This window comes from Erithacus rubecula (assembly GCF_903797595.1).
Source record: "Erithacus rubecula genome assembly, chromosome: 8".
Taxonomy (NCBI): Eukaryota; Metazoa; Chordata; class Aves; order Passeriformes; family Muscicapidae; genus Erithacus; species Erithacus rubecula.
In genome coordinates, this window is record NC_136659.1 from 7,089,962 (window position 1) to 7,112,122 (window position 22,161).

Here is a 22,161-nt window from a genome sequence, read left to right on the forward strand (position 1 = left end):
GCTTTGATCACACCAGTTTCAGTAAGCTGCCAAATAAGAGCTCATGTAAAGAAGAATTAGTAAATAAAAAAACCACTGGAATTGTATCTTTTAACTTGGTTCAGTGCTCTCCAGAGCAGAGCACTTTGTTATTGCCATATTACCTCGACTGGGTCCATGAAGGTGTCTGTGCTTATGTTTGCAAAAGAGAACTGCTTGCCACAGCTTTGCCAGGTGTAACTGTGATATGTCTTCAACTGGAAATGGAAAAATGACAATGCTGCTTATGTACTGGGGAGTGTTAGCATGTGTCAGAGTCTGTACTGCAAATGCCATTTGCTTGGTGTCAGGAGCTGGGGTTTGCATGCTGGTGGTTGTTTTTAACTTTTTTTTTTTTAATATGACTCTTATCTGCATGCTGAAGAATTCAGTATTGTGATCTTTTTCATGTGAAACATTGCCCTAATATTTATTGTCCTTATTGTAGGCAGGCAGTGTGACACCCAAATCACCCTCTACTGACATCTTTGATATGGTTCCCTTTTCTCCCATATCCCCTCAGTCATCAACACCTACTCGCAATGGTACACAGCCTCCTCCAGTACCCAGTAGATCTACAGAGATCAGTAAGTTTTGTAACAACTGACCTACTTTTTGCTTACATTATATTTTTCAATAAAGCGTCTTTAAAGTTTTACATACGTTTTTGCATGAAAAGCCAAATGCAATTTTTGTAAATCACTTTCACTAATGCTGTTTCATCTTTATACCATCTTCCCAAAGTCCTTGATGTTGCTGCCAAGTTGCATTGAAAACAAACTTACTGTGAAAGTATGACATATACACTTGGAAGGAGTTGGGTCGGGGATTTTAACTTGGCTTTTCTTTTACAGTCTCTTCTCTGTACTTCAAGGAATACTTTTACTTCCTGTTAGTTCTTTCCTTGTCAAGCCATGGTTCTAGCACCTAGAGCCTGCATTTCTGGGGAAGGCCCCAGGTGGAGTAAGTATGGTGATGGTGATGCTCAAGGGAGAGCTGAGGAAACCTCTCAAGGAGACTTGGAATGCTGTTTTCAATACTGCTTTTCATACCATGCACAGTGATGAACCTCTCCAGATCTATCAACCAATCCTGAAAGATCTTCAAAACATTATTATTATTTTGCAAAGCCTTGAAAGCATCTAGGGTAAGGTTCTTGGCTTCCCTGGAAATCTTTTTGGAGTCCAGAAAGTCTTATTAAAAAATCCCTTGAGACAGAGGAGAGTGGGGCATGCACAAGTGATGTTAGAGGTTGTGGATATATCAGTCTGTATCTTCTGTTCCTGATGGCTTTTTAGAGTGGATAAGGGACATGAATGTTACTGCCTGCCACCATATGGAGCACATTTGAGGAGATTGTGCTGTTTTGGAGCATGCCTCTAGGATGTAGAATTTTCAGCTGTGAATGGGAGCTGTGCACAAAAACAAAATGTGTTTTATAGCTTCAGTCAGTGAATGTCTTCCCTCCCGAAGCCCATATTTGATGCACTGTTTGGTTCCATTGCTCAGGATGTGTCACCTTAAGAGAAAGTAAATGTTGAGATTCTTAATTCAATAAAGAGCTCTGCTTTTTTAAAAAGAGAATATTTAAAAATAATTAATGAATTTCTGTGGGATTCTCAAAAGGTATTCTAACAGACTTTTACATCTAGCAAGTATAGTCAGTATTACCTATTTTCATGTAATTTAAAAGAATATGAGAATATTCTAATAGAATATTATAATAGAACTGCTCTATTGAGAAAATCTTATGGCTTTGTATTAAATAATTGAAAGATTGCTTCTCTGAAACTACAGGCAATGCCATAAAGGAGATGTGCATATACAGCTTCAAGAATTGCAACTTGAATTGAATTATACGTCAAGATTTTAATTTTTTGCCTATTGTCCTACCTCAGTTCCATAGAAATCTTGTGGGAGTCAGCACTCAATCTTGAGGGATCTTGAAAATCCCAGCTATATGGGATTTGTAATTGTTTAGGCAGTGACTTTTGTAATATTAAAAAAAAAAAAAAATAAGGTTGCCTATTAACAGTGATCTTGTCTGTTTAAAGTAGTTGCTGCTTCTGCACTTCAATGATTTGCCTTCAGCTGGGATGCTGTAGTTCAGAGATCCCATTTCAGGGAGAGATAACAAAGCCCAACATGGTCTTTATACTTTTCCCTGCTCTTTCAGTCTGTGTCATGATGCTTTCTGTGTTGAAAATTACAGTGATCATCAGCTATTTATGATTTTTGGAATGTTTGAGAGTGTCATTGAATCAGGAGAGGCATATTTTATCATCAAACAAGGGCTTTACTGTCCCAGATGAGAAAGCTCAGCTCCCATTAGCTTGTTCAGGCTGAGCAATGTCCCATTACTGTAACAATGTGCAATAATGCATTGCTCTGTCACTGCTGCTGGTACCACCAAACTGGTGTTTCTTTCTCCAGTACAAGTCAGAGGGCTGGCAACCAAGAGGAGTCTCCATTTTCTGAGATCATCATTTCTTGTTCCTATCTCTACTTTCTTTGTCACTGCACTCAAGCAGAGTTAGTTTGGTGAAATTACAGGGTGATTTTTGTTGGATTTTATAATTTTGTAACTTTCACCTTTCTCACACTCAGTAGTAAAGGAGAAAGATGAGTTTGCCATCTATTTGTTAGTTATCACCTCATTTATTCCTTTTGCCTAAGTGGGACCTGTTACCCAGGGAGGGCACTTGTGCTGCTCAAGCAAAATGTGCTTTTAAAAGCCAAAGTTCCTCTTACTCATCCACTGGTCAGTTTGAGAAACCAGCCAAAAATAGCAGTGCCCCAGAAAGGCATGGACACATTCCTCCAGGACCAGGTTCCATAGGTACCACTGGCACCAGGATAACAGGTCAGTTTCCCATAGAAAGAAATGCCCAGAGTTAGAATTTTGCCAGAATTTACCAGTTCTTCCTCTGGCAACTTCCCAGAAAAAAAAACAATTGTGAGGTGATAAATGGTACCTCTGGCTTTGCTAAACTCACAGCAGGTAGTTTAAGAAACCCAGCCTTCTAATACTAGAGGAGAGCAACAGAGAGCAACAATGACCTACCTTTTTTTTTTTTTTTTTTTTTTTTTTTTTTTGAAGGACAGCTATTTCCAAGGCATCTAAGCTTTTAAAAATTAATTAAATCTTGAGATTTTGAGTTCATATTCAGCAGTGTTCCTACAGGGTTACTTAGTAAATGCCTGCTCATTACTGGCTGCACCAGCAATAGCAAATAAATGTGATTTACCTGTTTGAAGGAGAAAATGGCATAAATTTTGTACAGGAGGTTGCAGATTGGATAAATGCACACTGGCTCTTTATGTAATAATTGCAACATAGTGAAATGTAACTAAAAATGCAATGCTAGAGATTGCATGCTGCTTCTTCCTCATGGAGTAAGAGGTTACAAATGTTCTTGTAAGTTATCTGAATGGTAAGAAATAAATTATTAGTTTTATTTCATTAAAGGAGGAATTATGTTTCTTGTTGGCACAGGATTATTTTAATATCTCAGAAAAGAACTGGAGGGAATTATTCTCTATTGAGTTGTTCAATATTTATTTTGCACAAATGCATCATGAACAATCCAAGGTTGGCAGATGCAGAAATCTGCTCCGAGGTGCTCTTTTCTGGAGATATTTAAGAGTATTTTGTCTGGATAATGGCAGTAATAATTTCCAAAGAAAAAAAATATGAAGTAGCCTGCAGCTAAAGGAAAGGCTTTCTGAATTTCCCAGTCGTGGTTTATTCCACATATTTTTTTGGGTGCTTGTCTCTCAGAGTGATTCATTTTTGTAATCACAGCTGCTCCATCTGGGCAAAGCATATATCAGCATAGCTGTGGGCCTGGATGAGAGCTGAGGTAGAGATTGGGATGTCAAGTGCAGCAGAAAAAGCAAATATTTGTATTTTTGCTTAGTAATTGCTCATTTTGAATTTATCATAGAGTGCAGGTTGCTCTTCTCTAGTATTATGTGTTTGTTCTCCTGAATGTCAGGTCCCAGAATTTATTGCTTGTTCATATTATCCTGTGGTTTGAGCTGGGGATCTAAAACATCAACATTTCATGGCTTTTGAATTTGTGGGTCAATTTTTCAGCCTCTGAATTTATTTCCATCCAGAAAGGAATGAGAAAGGGAAAGGAAATTATTTGTACCATTTGAAAGAATCATTTTTAAAGGCTTCCTGGTTGCTGTTTATAGGAGAAAGAAATGCCTGTCTATGCTATAGTAATTTTGTGGGGTGTGCTAGGCAAGATATTCTTGTTACAGCTAATTTTCATGCAAATACACTGGCCTGAAATAAAAAGTTACCAATTTATGTCATCTGTGCTTAAAAGGGGCCACTCCCTCCACCATGAGTGGAGTGAACTGGTAGATGAACTTATGGATATCCCATGCAGTAGTGCAGCTCTGCAGGGATGAAATCTTCATGTTTCTCCATTTTGCACATGTCCTTCAGCTTTTGTTCCCAAGGAAAATATTGACAGTGCTGTTGAAAATATTCCATGGACTTTGTCCCTCCCTGACTTGTAGCAGTGCAGTCTCTCTTAGAACACTCAGATTTGAAATACAGAAAAGCAGTTGTTCTGTGGACTTGTTCAGCTGAAATGGATAGCAAGTTATGATAGAGATTGTTCCCCAAGTAACAGCTTTCCACAGAAACTCAACTAGGTAATTCTTCTTTATTCTAAATATGATTCTGTGCAGGGTTTACTAGGCTCTGTCACTTGGAATAAGTCACACTCTGGTGGGTTTTAAATTCTGCCTTGCTTACAGTATAAATTCAGCAATCTTTCACATTAAAGGAAAGAATGACATTAAAGGAGTTAAAACCTCTGTGTTCTCCTGCTAATAAGCTGAAAAGTGCTTTCATTAATAAAAGCCCAATAATAAGGCATGAATGAGATAATAGCCATAATAGTGTACAAAATACTTGCTTTTAAAAATAGTCATAAGTCATAATTCAGTACAAATTAAATGCAGGAGTTTTGTCCTTCACCTTTCTTTCCTAAATACATTCATAGAATGTTTGTTGAGCCTTGGTGTTGGAACTGTCTGCTTTCAATTGTCTGACCACAGAGAAAGCTGACAGCTCCTTTTAAAGGTGAAAAGAAAGAAAATGGACCTACATAATGAACCATAGGCTGTTTAGAGTTATAAAGCAGAATCACTTTTGTGCCCAGTAGAGGTTAGATTGCAAGTCAAAGCTGCTACACATCTGAAGGTTATTTGCTAGGAGCATCAGAGCATTTCAGGACAGTGGTTATACTGGACCAGACCCATTTTGGCTGTGAAAGAGGCAAAGGATGAGGGAGAACCTAATTTTTACATTAGATTATGCGAGTTAAAGTCTCTTTTGCACGCAGGTGGTCTGCCTTTGCCAGGAAAGACTGGATTTCTTCTTGGCTCAAGTGGACTCTTGGAATAAGGCTCTCTTATCCAGGCCATCTCCTGGTCCCATGTGACAGTTTGTAGCTGTTTAGCCACAGTTTTTGAAATATGTAATCAATCAAGTTCTGCTCAAGTTTCTGTATTTTATGATGGGAATTTCTCTTCTTTATTGTGGGAGCAAGTGATGGATGTTGCCAGTTATTTAAAATGCCTAGTGTGCAGCCTGGTAACACCCAATTGATAAGGGCAAAGCCCTGACAGACTGATATGCACAATAGCTGCTGAAGAACCTAGAGGACAGAAGTGTAAAATTCTGCCTCTAGGGATGCCAGAATCAAGCCATCTGTGCAGCTGTAGGCAAGTGCTGCACCACTGATAACAGGACTGGGGCTGGGTCCAGTCACTTTAGGGTCACTATTGCCCCCCTTACTGTTGTTCTCTAAAACCAAAATTGCTTTGAGGCAGGTAGAATATTTCTCAGGTTCCTTGCTAGGCAGCCATGAAAGTTAGGAGAGAGGATATTTCCTAATGGTTCTGGTTTTCTCTCCACCAATAACAAGGCTGTAGAAACTTCATTCTGTAAATTCTGCAATCAGTGGGGTTGGGTGGGGTTAGCAAATTTTTTTTTTTTACTGCTGTAGTTTAATCCAATGTGAGATGGAAAAAGTGTCTAGAGATGGAACCTTTAACTGTAGAAAAGAAAAATCTATTACTACGAAGGAGGAAAAACCACCCAAAACCTGAAAAACAACAACAAAAAAAAATTTTAACAGTCAGATAAGAACAACTATACTGGTCTAATATGAAAAAATAACCCAGTTGTATTGGAGCTGTTTCTTCTTGCCCAGACAAAAAAAAAGAAACACCTCTCCCTTTGCAAGAATGCTAACTGCAGTTCAGAAAAAGTGAGAAACTTTTGGTATTGAGAAAGGGAAATTTGCAATCATTCTGTTTATGCATCCAAATTTAGTGGAATTTTAGCATAAGTGACAAATCATGGTCCTGTTGTGGTATTGGGGTTGGTTTTTTTATTTTTTTTTTCCTTTCTTTATGTGATCTTATCCAAGATTTTAAAACTCTGATGATTTTTTACTTTCTTATTGCTCATTGTTCACTGAGGAACTGTATCAAACAAAAACCTTGCCTTTGCCTGAGTATTTTCTTCTCTCACAACAACATCCTTAACCTGAGCAGTGGCAGACAGAGGACACGAAGATTGGTTGGTTGGTAATTTGTTATTGACATAATGTAAAGATGAAATTGGGTCACTCATGTCTGGTTGCTTCCTCTTCATTTTTGGACCTCCTTATTGCACAGACTCCAGAGCACACATCAGTATGTCTTCAAATAGCAACACTGGATCTCTAGAAGGCACAAGCATTAGTGGAAGGTAAAGAGACAGATGTTCAGATGTTCAGTGGTGTTCATGGAAAAATATTTGAGTATTAAGTTTGGAAAACTGCCCAAGACCTGGCTAGCAAATGGGGATGTTAAAGTTGTGGTTAATATGGTGTATCTGGTGATGCTGTTACTCAGCTCAGGAGATGTGAGGTGGCTTTTTCAGAGTGCTGTTGTCTGAGCCCCCACACCTGTTCTCCCAGTGACTCACTTTTCTGTTGTTGCAGAGAGAGACCTTTTTGGAGCAGAACCTTTTGACCCTTTTAGCTGTGGAGCAGGAGATTTCCCTCCAGACATTCAGTCCAAACTAGATGAGATGCAGGTAACTACTGATTTATGTGGGTGTTGATGGCTGTGTGCCTATTCTTGAACTTCGTGCTTACCATATTCTGAAAATGTGTTCCACAATGCACACACTAATGCATAGACAAATCCCTATTTCTGACCATTCTTTTTGTAAGTTTATCTCCTGCTATTCCAGCTGGAGTTTGGGTTTGTCTCAAGGGCCCCACCTGGTACCAGTACAGTCAGCTACACTAATAAAGGGTTGGTTTCTCAGCAGTGTAAACAAAATTTTGGAAGCCGTTATCTGAGAAGGGACTGAGAGAGCAGAGCCAAGAGCCCTCCAGATTCCTTGATCTTCCAGCTGCAGCAATCTGCACTATCCCAATGTACCCTCCTTTTCCCTCAGTTCCATCACTTTAGTTTCTCAGAGCATCAGGCAGACTTAGGTGCTTCTGGGGCCATGGCAATTTTCTGCTGCCTTTAAAAACAGCTCTATGGCACCCTGGGGCAATTAAACTCTTGAAAATTGATTCAAGAATTCTGAACTGTTTTGTTTTTATCAGACAATGTTTGTTGATTCTGAAACACTCAACGTTCAGTTGTCCATTCAGTTATTGACCCAATTGTGAAACAATTCTAGGAGAAAGTCCTCAAGTTTTGGATCAAATTATGCTCTGCAGTCAGACTTCCAAAACTTCTAGTTCCTTGCCAGCTTGCTTATCTCCATTCTTTTTTAAGCAGCCTGCCAGCAAAAGAAAAGGCTGGAAATAATGGAAACTTGAATTTCTAGGATCCTGGCTCCTCAGCAGAAGTGTTCCCAGGGTTTCCAGCCCTCTTGTCTCTTAGGAGCCCACAAAGTCCAAGAGGATTTGCTCTCAGGCTCCTTCTGTTCCTCTCTCCTGCCTAGAGAGCAACAGAGACGTTTTAAAATGGCTTAAATATGATTTAAATACCACTTCATTTTCCTGAGTACATTTTCTATTCCATGTCAGTTCAGGATGGTTCCACTGACACAAACTCCAAATCTTACAGTTAATTAACCATTAATATGTTGCTAACATCTCCATTGTTTTAGGGAAAAATAAATTGTAGCAAGTGTGGTTACCACTAATAATGGTATGTCAATACTTAAATGTCACATATTAAGAGTTCCTATCAGAGGTAACAGTTTGACAATACTTGGAATTGTTTGCCTATAACACTACAGAGTGCTGCCACCTCATAAAGCATCAGGGAATTTACTAGTAAATATATTTATCAAAGATGTTTGAAGTCATGAAATTAAAATCTCCCATCATATTTTGTACTTCCTTGTTCTAAAATAATGGAGACAATCAATAACAAAATCATCAAGCATGATGGTGTTACTGTGTCCTGTTGCAAAGAAAGGCCCTCTTGCTTATCAGCTATTTACTAAAAATTAATTAGTGGGCCTTTAGGCACAAAACTTCTCATATATGAGAGCTGAGAGCAAGATCACAGCTGAAAGGGCATGAAAACCCCTTATATTCTAACTTGAGCCAAAGCAAAGATTGTGTGCAGTTATTTTGCTGTGTGGATGGTGCAAAATACAGATTGAAACATGTTTTTCTTAATGTCTCTTTTATCTTCTTGTGCTTTCCTGGGTGCACAGCGTCAGCGATGGTTGGTATATCATATTTTAATAATGGTATTTAAAGCATTTACAATTGAAATGTGCACATGTTTGTCCTCTGTTTCTATTTTTATGTATATTTTTTTATGTATAAAAATGTTAAGATTTATTTGTGTTTTGTGTTTGGAACTCTGAGTCAGGGCCATTTTTCATTTTTAGGGGCCTACAGTCTCTAAGTTAGGGACAGCTGATGGTCATTTTCTTTACTCTGTCTTGCCAGGTTCTAATACTAAGCCTTTGTTTTCACTGCTGTTTGTTTTCCATGTGTACTTGTGAAATCTCCAGTTGTCATTATCAGATTGTCACTACTGAAACAGTTGAAGCAAAATAAGTACACAGTAGTACAGAGATTGTGTTAGTACAATTATATTTGAGAGCAAGTTTTTGTTTGGGCATAATGATTTAAAACTTTTTAATGAGCAGAAGCAGCTGTGCCAGTCTCAACAGCAGGTACAGCACAGAACCTGTGACATGTTCTGGAAATCCAACAATGAGAAACATGGAAGAGAAATGTGGGCTTCTTTTCTGAAATGCAAAGTGAATTAATCTGTCATCTTTGCATTGTGGAGGTACAGCCTGGGTTTCAGTAATTAAATCTGTGAAGGTAAGAGTTTTTTACAGACACCTAGCAAATAGTTCCAAGTATAAACTTCCACCAGGGGATGTTGAATAGAGCTCAGCCTGCAGTGAGGATGGCAGGCAAAGCTCTGCCTGCCTGGTTGGAGCAGCCTTGTCCAGACTCTCTTACCCTGTTTCTTGTGTGGAACATGTGAGGTGCCTCAGCACACACCCTGTGTGCAGAAAAGCTGATCTAGCCTTGTGCTGGATCTGGGACCAAAGTGGGAGAGCACAGAAGAGGCACTGCAGAATAAACTCTGGAGTAGTGGGTGCTTTTCCTTTGCATTCTCCATTCTGAAACTTAATGAGATCAGATAAAGTTCCCTGGTCTCTAGGGGAACACTTATTTTTAAACTTCACTGAGGATCCAAATTTCACAGTTAAGCTTTCTATTCCATTTCTCAGTCCAATCTCTGCTGATCTTTTTGGAGAGCTTAAAACTCAAACGTGCCGAGATGTGACTTTTTACAGCTCAGGCCTCTCTCTGATGACTGTCCAACCTCCTGTTTCCTTGCACCCTCATACTGAAACATATTTTCATCTTTATTTTGACTGTATCCAGACATTAATAAAATTAATGTCTACTTTCCCAGAAATCTTGCAGTGAGGAGAAGTTTCCCTGGATCATGAATCACACCAGCAGCAGCTGCTATAATTTATTAAAATCTCAAGGTAGTTAATATCAGAAAGCTTCCAGGAGCTACAAGCCATTATCCCTGCATGCCCTGAAGCAGTCAGTAGGCTTGACATCTTTCCATCTGAAATAAGTTATGCCCAGCCCTCTAAATACTCTTCTCAGAGATATGTAAATTTGTCATTGCTTCGTTGGGTTTGTGCTGACTTAAGCTCATTGAGTTGAAGTCACTGTGAAGTGATAAGTGAGTTAACTTCTGAGCCATAAGGTTGACTCTGGCAAATTTATCTCCTGATAAAGTGCAAGTTCTTTGTCTTGTACTGCTTACTGGTTTTAACCAGAAGAGCTCACATCTTTTTATCCTTGACACTAAAAAAAAAAAAAGATGATTTTGGAAGAGGGATTGTTTCTGAGCTGTTTTGAGTGAAAACAAGCTTTGCTCCTCTCTTTAAGGCATCAATCACATCCCTAAACTGCTCAGTCCTTGTGTTAAAATGCCTCTGCAGTAAAAAAACTCCTTGAGGAGAACATGAAAAACAAGGCACACTATAGATGCACACTTCATAGCCCTTCTTGTTCCCCCTCCTGGCCAGTGCCATGGGGTGACCATTTTCAGCATTCCCTGCAAATCAGAGGGATTTTTTTGACTGCATGAAGAGTTTGTGTTTCCTAAACCTTTAAAGTACATAGCATAAATTATTTTTAATGAACAAGCAGAGTTACGCTAACACACATTATTAGTAGCTGAAGGGTCTGAATTTCACAAGGCAAAATATGTTCAATGCTATGCATTAAAATTAGTGATGCATTTTATATATATATGAGCCATAAAGTTTACCAAGAAGCTGACTCTACATGTCATTAAAAATGATTGCCTAACTCATTAGTTAAGTTTATTAGGAAAAAAAAAATCATAATTTGTAATGTGTGTCATTGCAACTGATTTCATTACTGTTACAGCTGTGGATGCTGAGAGTTAAAAGCTGGCCTGTGCTGTTCTGTAATGCTTCCCCTGGAGAGCCCAGTGCAGCTCAGGTGTGGATATGCACTGCAGTCCTGAAAGCACATGTGGCACTCAGTGTTCTGCACCACTGTGGGAACTGTGACCTGCAACAACAGCAGTTCCAGTCTGCATGGAAAGGAGAATCTATTCCTGAAGCCTTCCCATGGCTGGTCTGACTGCAGCTGATTGGGTTTCATTTTTTAATTATCTGTTTGCCAAAGTATATAATTTTGGAGATTCCAAAAATTAAGGATTTGGTGTTATGTTGCTGAACCTGAGAGGTCAGGAATAGTGGTGACTGTGGGAGATCTGAAGTCTGTGCCTTCCTCATCTTTGGAAATTTCAATCCCTTTGCCAGGGACTCTGCATGGAGATATTCTGATTGATTTTTTTCCCCTTTGAAGGCTGCAATTATTTTTAGGAATATTGATTTAGACAATGCAGCTTTCCTTTGTTTAGACTCCTACCCACTTCATGTCCTCCACTTAAATACGCAAGAGGAAAAAAAAAATCTAGATTTTACATTCCTTTAATGAAAGGAATGCCCATCTGGCCACCTGGGTTGCTTTGATGTCCTCTCTGTGCTGTTGGGCTTCTTGGCCTTGTGGTTGTGCTGGAAGTTTGAGCCTGATTGGAACTGCAGAATCTGACACATTGATGGTGGTGTATTTGGTGTGGCTCATAAGTGACCATGGAAATGCCATGTCCCTGTTACAGACAGAACATGCATGAACCATTGTTCTCAGGAGTGCAGCTAGTAAAAGCACCTGGCAACCACAGCACTCATTTCTTTCAGGACAGATTGAAATAGTTCATTTTGGTAATAAAGTTAAAAAGATTTTTTTAATAATTATGATCCATAAAGAGCAGCAATCTCTGCATGGATTAGCATTGATCACATTGCAAATATGTGGAAATGTAATTGCTCTAAATGTAAAATATCACAGCTTGATAAGGACTAAACAGGGGCTGGGGGGAAGTGGCTGGAGTGAAGCTGCAGAAGGAAAGGTCAAGGAGGCCACAGTTCTTCAAGAAAGGGGAAATAGTTCTGAGTCAAGTCATAGCAAACACAGGCAAAGTGCTAAGTGACAAAAATATCACTTTGTGTGGAAAAAGCTTTTCATGCTCAATATAGGAGCAGTGAGATGAGTGTACTTCCAAAATGCATCATCTGATTTGCTCTTTGCTTGCTAGAAAAAGGGCACTGGAAGTGAAGGTCCTTAAGACACCAGCAAACTGTGTTTAACTGTAAAAATAAGATAAAAATAAGAGTGGGCAGGACAGGAATGGGATGAATGTTCAGTGGGGACTCTGGCTGGCTCAGGATGAAGGTCTCTATCCCTGTCAAACCAGTTGTTGGTGATGTTCTGCTACTGGAGCTGATCAAGCATCCTCAGGTTGAAGGACCAACACCAATCCCACGTTGCTGCATCCCTTTACAAGCTCAAAAGTGGAAGCAGCCTTCAGATGCATCAAGAATTGAGCATCCTAGGCACACTGCAGGGTTTAAAATGTAACAGATTAGACCCTAAGGCTAATTCTCTGAATTCTCCTTCTGGGTAAGCAGCCCTCCTTTTACTGCAGTTACATCAATTAATTTACCTTTTGGGCAAATGAATACTATCTATCTAAAGGATGTGTTTCACTTCGAATTTCAGCTACTGTTCACTTGAATTATATTCTGCATTGAATGTTCATCCTTTTCATCCTTTGGAAAATACAGGGGAAAAAAATAGAGAAAAATCTTAAATACACTTGTGAGCCTTGGCAGCACTGTGTCACCCAGGTAGAGCAAACTGGGTAGCACAGTTGGGGAATGTTTACAGCACAGCATCTCATGGCATGGAAATGCAGCTTTTACTTGGAAATTTTCAGCGTTTTTAGTAATATTGCCAGGAGGTTTGTTCTGTTTCTCCACATTATTCTTCTGATAGCAGTAGCTGGGAGGGTTATTAGATATTCATGCACTTTTCAAATGTTAGTCTGTGATTTGAATTTGTTTGAAATTAAGCTGGTTTGACATGGGATTATCTTCTAAACCCAAAAGGTATGGTCTGAGGGCACTGCTGTGCATGAGGGAAAGACTTGAGTTTGTGCCTAATCCCCATACAGATGTTTTTACAAAAAGATTTATCTTGTTTACAAGATATTTTCTTGATGAAAGGGCCTGTTACTGATTTCATAGCACACAGTCAGCACTCTCTCACTGAACAGAGCACTGTGACAGCTGCCACTGGAGCTGATATTCTCAAGGCATTTCTAGTCAAAGCCCTGTTTCCAATTGGTTAAACCTTCTAAGTACCTTCACCCAACAGACTGAAGTTTTCCTGACTCCTAGCTGACTTGAGGGTCAAGCCACAATTATTCAGCTTCTTTTAATGCAAAATGAGAAATGAAAATAAGAGTGTTTTTCCTGTATTAAAAGTGCAGTTGTTACTTTAGGACTGGTGTGAGCTAAGTAACTTTAGCAAGCCAAGCATGTATAAAAACATATTAAAAAAAAATTATTTGTAGAATTAATTTCTTTTCCATAGAGGAGGTGGTAGCATCCAGTTTATAATCTTTTCTGTGTTTCTACTCAAAAAAAAGAAACTTTTGGTCTGAATTTTTAAAGCAATTCATTGCACTTTTAAAATACCACTGTTTTATTTTACTTTTATTTTAAAATGCACATTTTTTTTCATTTGTAGTAGAGTAAGTGTGATTTTTATTTGCCTTTTTCATGAAAATATCAGATGGCAGTGGGCAGAAAAGCCCTGTCCCTGCAGTGGGAATAATTCAGAGCAGCTCTCTCAGGTGGGGTAGTCAGAACTTTCTGTTGGGCTGCTCCTATGACCCCACAGAATGTAGGAGACACCTTCTATCAGTAACAGTGTCCATGTCATACCTGTATTTTTCAATATAAATCTGGAGTTTTACTCAGGAACAACATGGTACAAGTCAAACTTGTTTGGATTTCTGGTGACCTATGTACAAGAATATTCAATATTGTTATTCTATAGTATTTTCTTCACTTTATGTACATACTGTAGCTGTGATGTTGGATGGTGTACATCTTTTATGAGTTAACCACTAAGAGTTATTAAGCAGTGACTGACCAAATAATGTAAACATTTGTGGATTCAGCCTGAAGTATCCTTTCAGTTTGTCTGCCTAAAGATACGCTTGGATTTAAATGTTTTCACAAGGGGAGTGTAATTCTTCAGAACTCACTTGACTCTTTACTAATGATGTCTTGTTTCATTGCAGGAGGGGTTCAAAATGGGATTAACTCTTGAAGGCACAGTATTTTGTCTTGATCCACTAGACAGCAGGTGCTGATGCCAAGAAAGTCAATATGAAATTCCTCCACAGTGGGTTTTTTTATTTCTGAACACGTACTCACAGATACTATCCATGTGCCAAAAATTGCTTTTTTCAACATGTAAACTCTTGTGAGGCTTGCTTCTGTAAAAATCCAACTTCCTTCCAGTCTTTCCCTGTATAAATGTAAAAAGTTGTATTTGTTTATGAATTATGGATTAAATTACTCTGTTGTGTTTCTTTCTGTCACATTTTGGCCCGAGTTTACTATGCTTTATGAGTATTAGCTTGGAAAAGTTCTTCAGAAAGGTCACACATACCTCTTTTTCTCTCTCTGTCTCTCTCTGCAAATGTGCAGGCATGAATTCTATATAATACTTTACCTGGCAGCATTTTGAAATTATGCTTTTAAGGCATTATTTAATATTCAAGCAGGAAAAATATTAATATCTACTACAAAAATTTCAATTTGCAGTGAAAAAAGCATAAAATACTAACTATTACTATATGCTTCAAAAGTAAATCTGGATGCAGTGTGATTGATTTCCATCACTGTATGTGGTTTCTATCCTGTACATATGTTGCCATTGGTTTATACAATCCAGCTTTTAAGTCCTTCATTCATGTTTTAGAAACTAACAAGTTGTTAGTCTGCTAATTAATGCTTAATGAGCCTAGAAGAACTGCTAAATGGCAGAATGGCAAAGCAGCTGCCCATTGTTTTGATATTTTATAGCTGAAGAGTAAAGTATGTACTTGGAATCCATTACATGCTAGCCATAACTTAAAAGGAAGATTATGGTCTTGCATTTACTTGGGAATTTATGTAATTTTGTGTATAAGCAGGCACTGGGCTCAGTTCTGTAATTACTTTCAACACCTGAGTGTTCACAAGCAGGCTTTGTTGAGTATAATTCTTTTATTCTCTTCTTTAGTGTTCCATGTCTTTAATTTTGAGGTGTCCTGCAAAGAACCAACTATAAGTAAGTTCTTTGTGCCCACGGGTTGTTCATGTTACAGAAATGCCTGCACACCAAAATTTTCAGCTGCTGGTGAGATGATTGCTGACATGTCTATGCATACTCTTCATTAATCTTTGTCATAAGCAATAAAACACCATCTTAAACCTATCTCAGAATTTTCCCTTCAAAACATACAAATGTAGAACCCCTTCCCCCAATTTTCAGATTTGTTTGGTTTTTTTTCTGAGAGGTTTTTTTTGGTGATACTTATGGTTTTGTCTTTATCAGTCACAGTTTACACCAAAAGCACATTTTTGAATTTTATCACGGGCATTTTCATGCCTTGTTCAACAAAGTACTTGTGCATGTAGCTTTGGAGTCCACTAAAAGAATGTGATTATTCCTTTGCTGGGTTTGACACATCCTCAGGTACCTTGCTGAACTGGGGCCTTAACATCCTACATTACATTTGGCTTTCTCTCTCTTATTCTGAGTTCATCATTCATAGAGTATTATAGAGAAATATATATATAAAAATATATGAAATCACTAACAAATAGAATAGTATATGTTTCATAAAGAAAAGTCTTTATAATTTTGTTTGTCATATAGTATTTTCGAATTTGTATAATGAGGATGTTTAGTAGCCATAGCAATGGCCTTTTTTAACAAATAGAATTTGTATTTTTATTGTACTTTAAAAAGCTTTACATAATAAGCATCTATTTAGTGGTCATTTATTATCAATGGTAACACTAAGATAATATTTGCACATTTTAAGAAACCTTTTTCGTTACTGATTTTTATGATAGTCGACTGCAAATGGCATGGTTAAATCTTATATACCTGGTCAATACGTACAAAAATACTTAAATCAACACAACAGTGCATTTTTAATTTTTATGTGATCCAATTGGAAACTGTATTTCTATGTAATCTCAAATGTCTGTTTAATTTTGCCTAAAATAAATGTTTTTAAATAAATTGCATCCTAGAACACAGTGTTCATTCACTTAAAATGCCCAGTTGGAAGGTAGGGTGGGGAGGTGCTTAAATATTGAGCTGGACCTGCCACAAAGGAGGGTTTAGTGCTGGAATGTGTCAAAAGTCACCTTTGGGAAGGATCTGATCTCAGGGTAGAATGACTCCAGTCCCTTTTATTACTGAGTTTGGGCTAATCTGCAATCAGCAGAAAAAAATCTTGTTCTATATGCAGCTGTATAATACTGACAGTTAGGGAGTAACTCTCTCTGCAGTGCTTCCTGCATTTAATTGACTTTTTTATTTGCCTTTTTTCCCCCCCATACTTCTCTGCTCAATATAATTGGCTGCTGGCTGACTATTTAGGGAGGGAAGAATATAATTGAAATTTTCCTGAGCCTTAGAAAGCAATCACTACAACCCAGGTGTGTTAATGGGATAGGCTGCTGCACATGGTGTCAGTGCTTTTGAGAAAAGGGATCTTAAACCATCTGGTAATTTCTTCTCTTGTAAAACTTCCCTCCAAGCTCATGTTCAAAACCCATCTGAGCACTTGGATTTGTGGGAATGGGGCTTGAATCCATGGGACTGGCAGGAAAGGAGCACACATCATCATCACCTGTGAGCTGCAAACACGAGCTGTCCCTCCCTGCTGCTGTAGAGTTCTCTTGCAGGCAGAGCAACAACACCTTGAGCCACATCTTCACACTGCTGCTTGGAAAATACTGCCTGGGAGCAGTCAGAGGAGCCCAGGCAATCAAATCACTCTTGCTCTGTGGATGCTGCTGCTGCTGCTCACAACACAGTTTTGTGTGTGGAAATTGTCTTCTTATAGATAGAGGTTGACACCATCTTCCAGGTTAGAGATATGGTGCTCATGAGTCAGGAACAAGACTTTTTTTTTTTAAACTTGTAAATTTGACTTGCAACAAAAATAAAATACCAGTGCAGCTTCATGCTGTTTGTTTTGTCAGCTATTTTTTCTTTATTTTGGATGCTTTTTCTTGCCATTTCTTTTTTTTTTTTTTTTTTTCTTGTTTAAACTGTGATCACTGTGCTGATCATGCTGACTGTATCATTTCTGGACATGTAATAGATTTTGATTCCACTTGACAGCCCAGCAACTGTCCTGGCCTGCCATACCTCATACCAAGCTATATTAACACCTAGAAGCAGGATTCCTTGCTTTACATTCCTTTTCTTCCCTATGATATGAACTGTTTTTTCTTCCTACCTGCCTGTTATGGTATACCTGAGTAAATGAGCTGCTTAGGTTAGAATTCTGGAGTCAAACAGCTGAAATAAGGTGAGTTTGTGTTTTCTTATTTTAACCTTTGATAAATCACTAAGCGTCACTGTGGGATGTTCTTGGCCTAACTCATCTTTACTTCCAATGGGTCTGCAAGTGGCTCTTGCCCTTCCATGTGACAGATGAGATTTGTGCTAAACATAACATTGGTCAAATTGGTAAAGACCAAATCCTTCATGTGGTGTAAGGAATTATATTCCATTCTGGCTTCACAGATGGAAAGGAAGGAAAGGAGGAGAAATTTTCACACTTGCAGAAGCATGGTTGTGTAATCCCAGAGGTGATTGAATGTGCCAAGGAATGGGGCTGGCTCTGAGACTTAATTATGATAAGTAATTTTCAATTGGTGGAACTAAGCACGGTCTCATTCTCACCAAGCAACTCTGCTTCACAAAAAGAGTCCCTTATGCAAAGGAGGAAACTGTCACTGCCTGAGAAATCCCTGCTTAAACACACAGAGCCCCTGTCTGCACTGTATCTCATTTGTCACTAGAGATTGTTGCCCTTTGGACACCCTCTTAAGAGAGGAGATGTGTTATTTGCAAGCAAGCTCTCAGTTTCCTTATTTTCACACATTTGGGTTTTGTTGTTGCTTTTTAAAATTAGAGGATGCAGAAGTCACACATAAAAAAGCCCTTTGAATAACTGGCCATCTGTTTTAAAATGCAACTGAAAATGCCACTGGTAAGTGTTGGGTGATCTTCAGCTAAATGGCAGCAAATGAGCTTTGGTACTTCATTAGCCAGTTTGTCCCCCCTTTTTTAGACAAATTCTTCATGAGACTGAGGCATGAGTTGTACTGTAAGCTGGTGGGCAGTTACCATAAATGAGATAGAGACCAGGATTTCAAATATCTGGTTTTGTTCAGTTATTTCAGAAGAGTAAGGCAGTGTTTTGTTTGAGGGAAAGCCTGACATTTGTAATGCATGCTGCCTTCCTGGGATGCTTCAGCATTCAGCCAGTGGTGGTACATAGATTATAGAAACTGCAGATTAATTATTCATCAGACCAAAACACATTCTGGAAGTACAAGAGATAGTGGGATTCACGGAGTGAATATGTAATTTGTGTGTGTGATGGGGTAAAGCTTGCCAAATGTATGAATATGTAATTTAGCTTTTGTGTTTAAGAGATTTCCCAAGAATCTAATTTCTATATAGTTGAGGATAACAAATCCTTCAGGTTAAGTCTCTTTAAGTGGATTCTGGAATGGACTGAACTTATTTTAAGTCTCGTATAAATGACAGTAACCAAAGTCAGCGCATTTCAGCCTTTAGACTATTTTTTTTTCCCCCTCACATTTTCCACTGTTTATTTCAGCAGAGCTTATGCCTTGCAATAAAGATTAAGAAGGAGCAGAAACAGATTAAGAAGGAAGTATAGAAGAAAATCAAAAGGGAACAAAACATCATCTTGTGCCAGCATTAAGCAGTTCAGTTACACTGCATTTTTTTTGTGAAACTTAACTGATGCGAGAACTTCCCTCGTTCTGCCCCATCACTTTTTATGCCTATCTCAGGGTTTCACAAGGGCTGCCAAGGAGCAGATTTGCCATGTCTGCAGTCTCCAAGAACTGCTCTTGGAGCTGTTGGAGTGTGCCTGAAGCAAGGAACATTGCCTCTCACAGAGGAGGTGATCACAGTGAGCCCTGTCCACGATGCTGCTTGCTGCAAGCTCCAGTTTCCATGCACTTATCCTAATTTCTAGTAGTTTGTACCATATTAAAAACCTGGAAAAGTTGTATCTCTGATAAAGGCTTCCAGAAGGAAGCTGTACTAAGTCATCACGAAAGTTCTTTAGCTAATTGCCTTTATTCTAATATTGATTGGAAAGCATGACAGTCATCCATATTTTCTAAACCCCAGTTAATAAAACCTTTATATAAATTAATCTCCTTATAAGAACTTTCCCAAAAGAAGAGTCTTAGAATAGACCCTTTAGAATTTTCATTGCAGTTTCCTTTGCAGCTTCATGCTTCACAAAATCTTCTCTGACCAAAAAGAAACTCTGAAATTCTGTTCGAGTACTTCTAAAAGCTACCTCTGGTTTTACCATGTGTGACATTTAAATTGTGGTAAGTTTTATTTTTTTTTATGATTGTATTCTGTAAGCATTTTGCTCACTATAAACAAGATGCTCTTTGAAGGTTCTGCACAATATTAGAATTGGAATATTTTGACCATGTTTCACTGAAAATAACTGAATGAGTTCTCTAGGGATCTAAACTGGTTTGCTTTGGGAAATTATTGTGCATTTTAAATCTTTTGGTGTTCTTGTATTTTGTGGTGTTTTAAAGGAATTTCATTGTTTTCAAGTAAAGCAATCCTTAGTTTGTGCACTGCAATAGGATAATGCTCTAAAGATAATCAGGTTCTTGGGCGGTGGGAAGCAGCAAAATCTATTTGAAGGTCCTGGATAAAAATTCTGAGATTTTTCTTTTATCCTCTTCATTAATATTTAGAATATGTTAGAACATTATCACTCATATACATACTTTGCTTTTGTGGTGGAAGAGAGTCACCATAATGGCAGATTAAAGTCACTTATAGTGTAAACAATGCAGGAATGGGTCTCCCCCATTTTTGCAACCTTATGTACTATGGAAAAGCCAGAATAAATCTAAATTTTTGAAATACTTCAACCCTGTAAAACAGTGACATGATCACATATAATTTGTGATTGATAAACCTGGGATGCAAAGTAAGTAACTACACTTGGCAATAAAGGTAAGAGTTTTCAAGGTAAGTGAGAGTGAGTGAGAAATTGTACAGGAGCATGGAAATACCCTGTGGGATTGCTGGTGTGACTGGACTCAGCTGTGCTGAATTCATGAGTCAGGCTGTATTTATGTAGCTTAGATGATGATCTGCCATACTGCTGCTGATAAGCAAAAAAAATTAACAAAAAATATTAAAAGACTTGATGCTGTGTCCAGATTTTGGTGCAGAGTGTCTCCTGATGAAAAGTGTTAATATTGACTTTACAAGTTGCATGTCTGTTTTCACACCTCTAAGGTTTTAGTGATTCTGCACTAATATCTGTCCCTCAGGGTGTTAAGGATTTTAGCACTCACTGTTTGTATTTTGATAGAACCTGTAGATTGCCATGATATTTGATGGAAAAAGACTGAGCAAGGCTGTGATCTGTGTCATCACAGTTGCATGATGTGGTGACATGGCAAAGACTTGATGTATGAAATTTGGAGTAATATAACCTAATAGAAGATTCCACTGTTTAATAGTCCTTTTAAAGGCAGGCATTTTAAAAGAATGGAATCTTATTTAAAAGTCTCAAACATGTGACAAGAGAGCTAAGTAAACAAGATAAATCACCTCTTGGCACTCTAATAAATAAACTAGTAAGGCCATTAAACCACATGAGTCATAGAGCCATAATGAATTTACTTGAAATTTAGGAAAAGAGTAATTTGTTTTCTCAGGACCACTGATTCAGTCTCTCACAGACCTCCCTGGGTAAAAGGTTGAATGCCAAAGAGAGAAATCCCACACAATATTCCAAGCAATATTTGATTCTGCTGCAGAGGTCATCCTGAATGCTCATAAGCAAACTGTTATGGTGGGAAAAGGTACAGGGAGGCAGTGAGAGAGGTCATGTAAAATGATAAAGTTAGAGTGAAGTTATCAGCAGCAAAAACTTGAATTTGCATGACCACACAGCCCACAGAAAACACTCACATGATGCTTACTGCTCTGAAAAGACATTGAGAGCATCTGTGAAGGTATAGCTGGTGCAGAAAATACTACCAAGCAATATTTATCAAGGACCTAAAACTACTGTGTTGCAGATGGCTCTCATTGTTCAGAAGAACGTGTGGACAAACTGTTCAGAATATTTCAAATGATATTTGCTCATTGATGTGTCCTCACTGGAATGGGAATGCTGCACAGATGTGAAACAGGGGTGCTGAAAGCTTTCCTTGCAGAGACCCAGGCTTCCAGAGGTACCTCTGGAGTCAGGAGGGGGAGTTTGGGGTGGCTGAATGGGGAGGTGCCTCAGACTCTGCAGCTGCTGAACAGGAATACAGATTAACAGAGCTGACAGTTTGTGGAAATGTCAAGTCAATCCCCATCAGGATTCCAAGCAAAAGGCAAATAGGTGCAGACAGACCCTGAATGCACTCCAGACTTTGGCCCCTCTCTCAGCTGTTACAAAACAGAGAACGTTTAAAACTTGATTTTCTCAGCCTGGGGGGAAACCCATGGGAAAAAGGTACCTTCAAATATATTCTGGCAGAATTTAGATTAAATAGGGTCACATTCTGACTCCCCAAATTTAATTAAAAAGCAACAAAACATTAAGCAAGAGAGAGTTTAATGAAATGTATAAAAAATGCTTCATACCTATGTTTTATAAATGCAAATCCGTATATATTCTAGCTTTTATTTGTTAGAATACTATTTATTTTTCTTATAATTGCATAGGTTTTATGAATTCATTTTTGTTTTTCCACAATTTTAGTCTTCCTAGAGAATCATCTGGAAAGCTGTGAAATATGTGGGTGTATATCTCAATATTCTGACATTTCTGTTTAAAAATAGTGGCAAGACTGTTTTTCCTTACAACTTAACATCCAGTCTTCTT

General features: G+C 38.3%; 1 protein-coding gene across 3 annotated transcripts in view; it reads left to right on the plus strand.

Moving 5' to 3' along the window:
- GULP1 (GULP PTB domain containing engulfment adaptor 1) overlaps positions 1-16,258 on the plus strand; it is a 139,799-nt gene extending 123,541 nt beyond the window's left edge. For all 3 annotated transcript variants that reach the window (XM_079310717.1, XM_079310715.1, XM_079310716.1), the window contains 3 exons: positions 467-605; positions 7,038-7,132; positions 14,254-16,258. In XM_079310717.1, the coding sequence (XP_079166843.1) occupies positions 467-605; positions 7,038-7,132; positions 14,254-14,325 (306 nt within the window). In that variant the 3' untranslated portion in view covers positions 14,326-16,258. The remainder of the gene's footprint in view (positions 1-466; positions 606-7,037; positions 7,133-14,253) is intronic.
- The last annotated feature ends 5,903 nt before the right edge of the window (positions 16,259-22,161 follow it).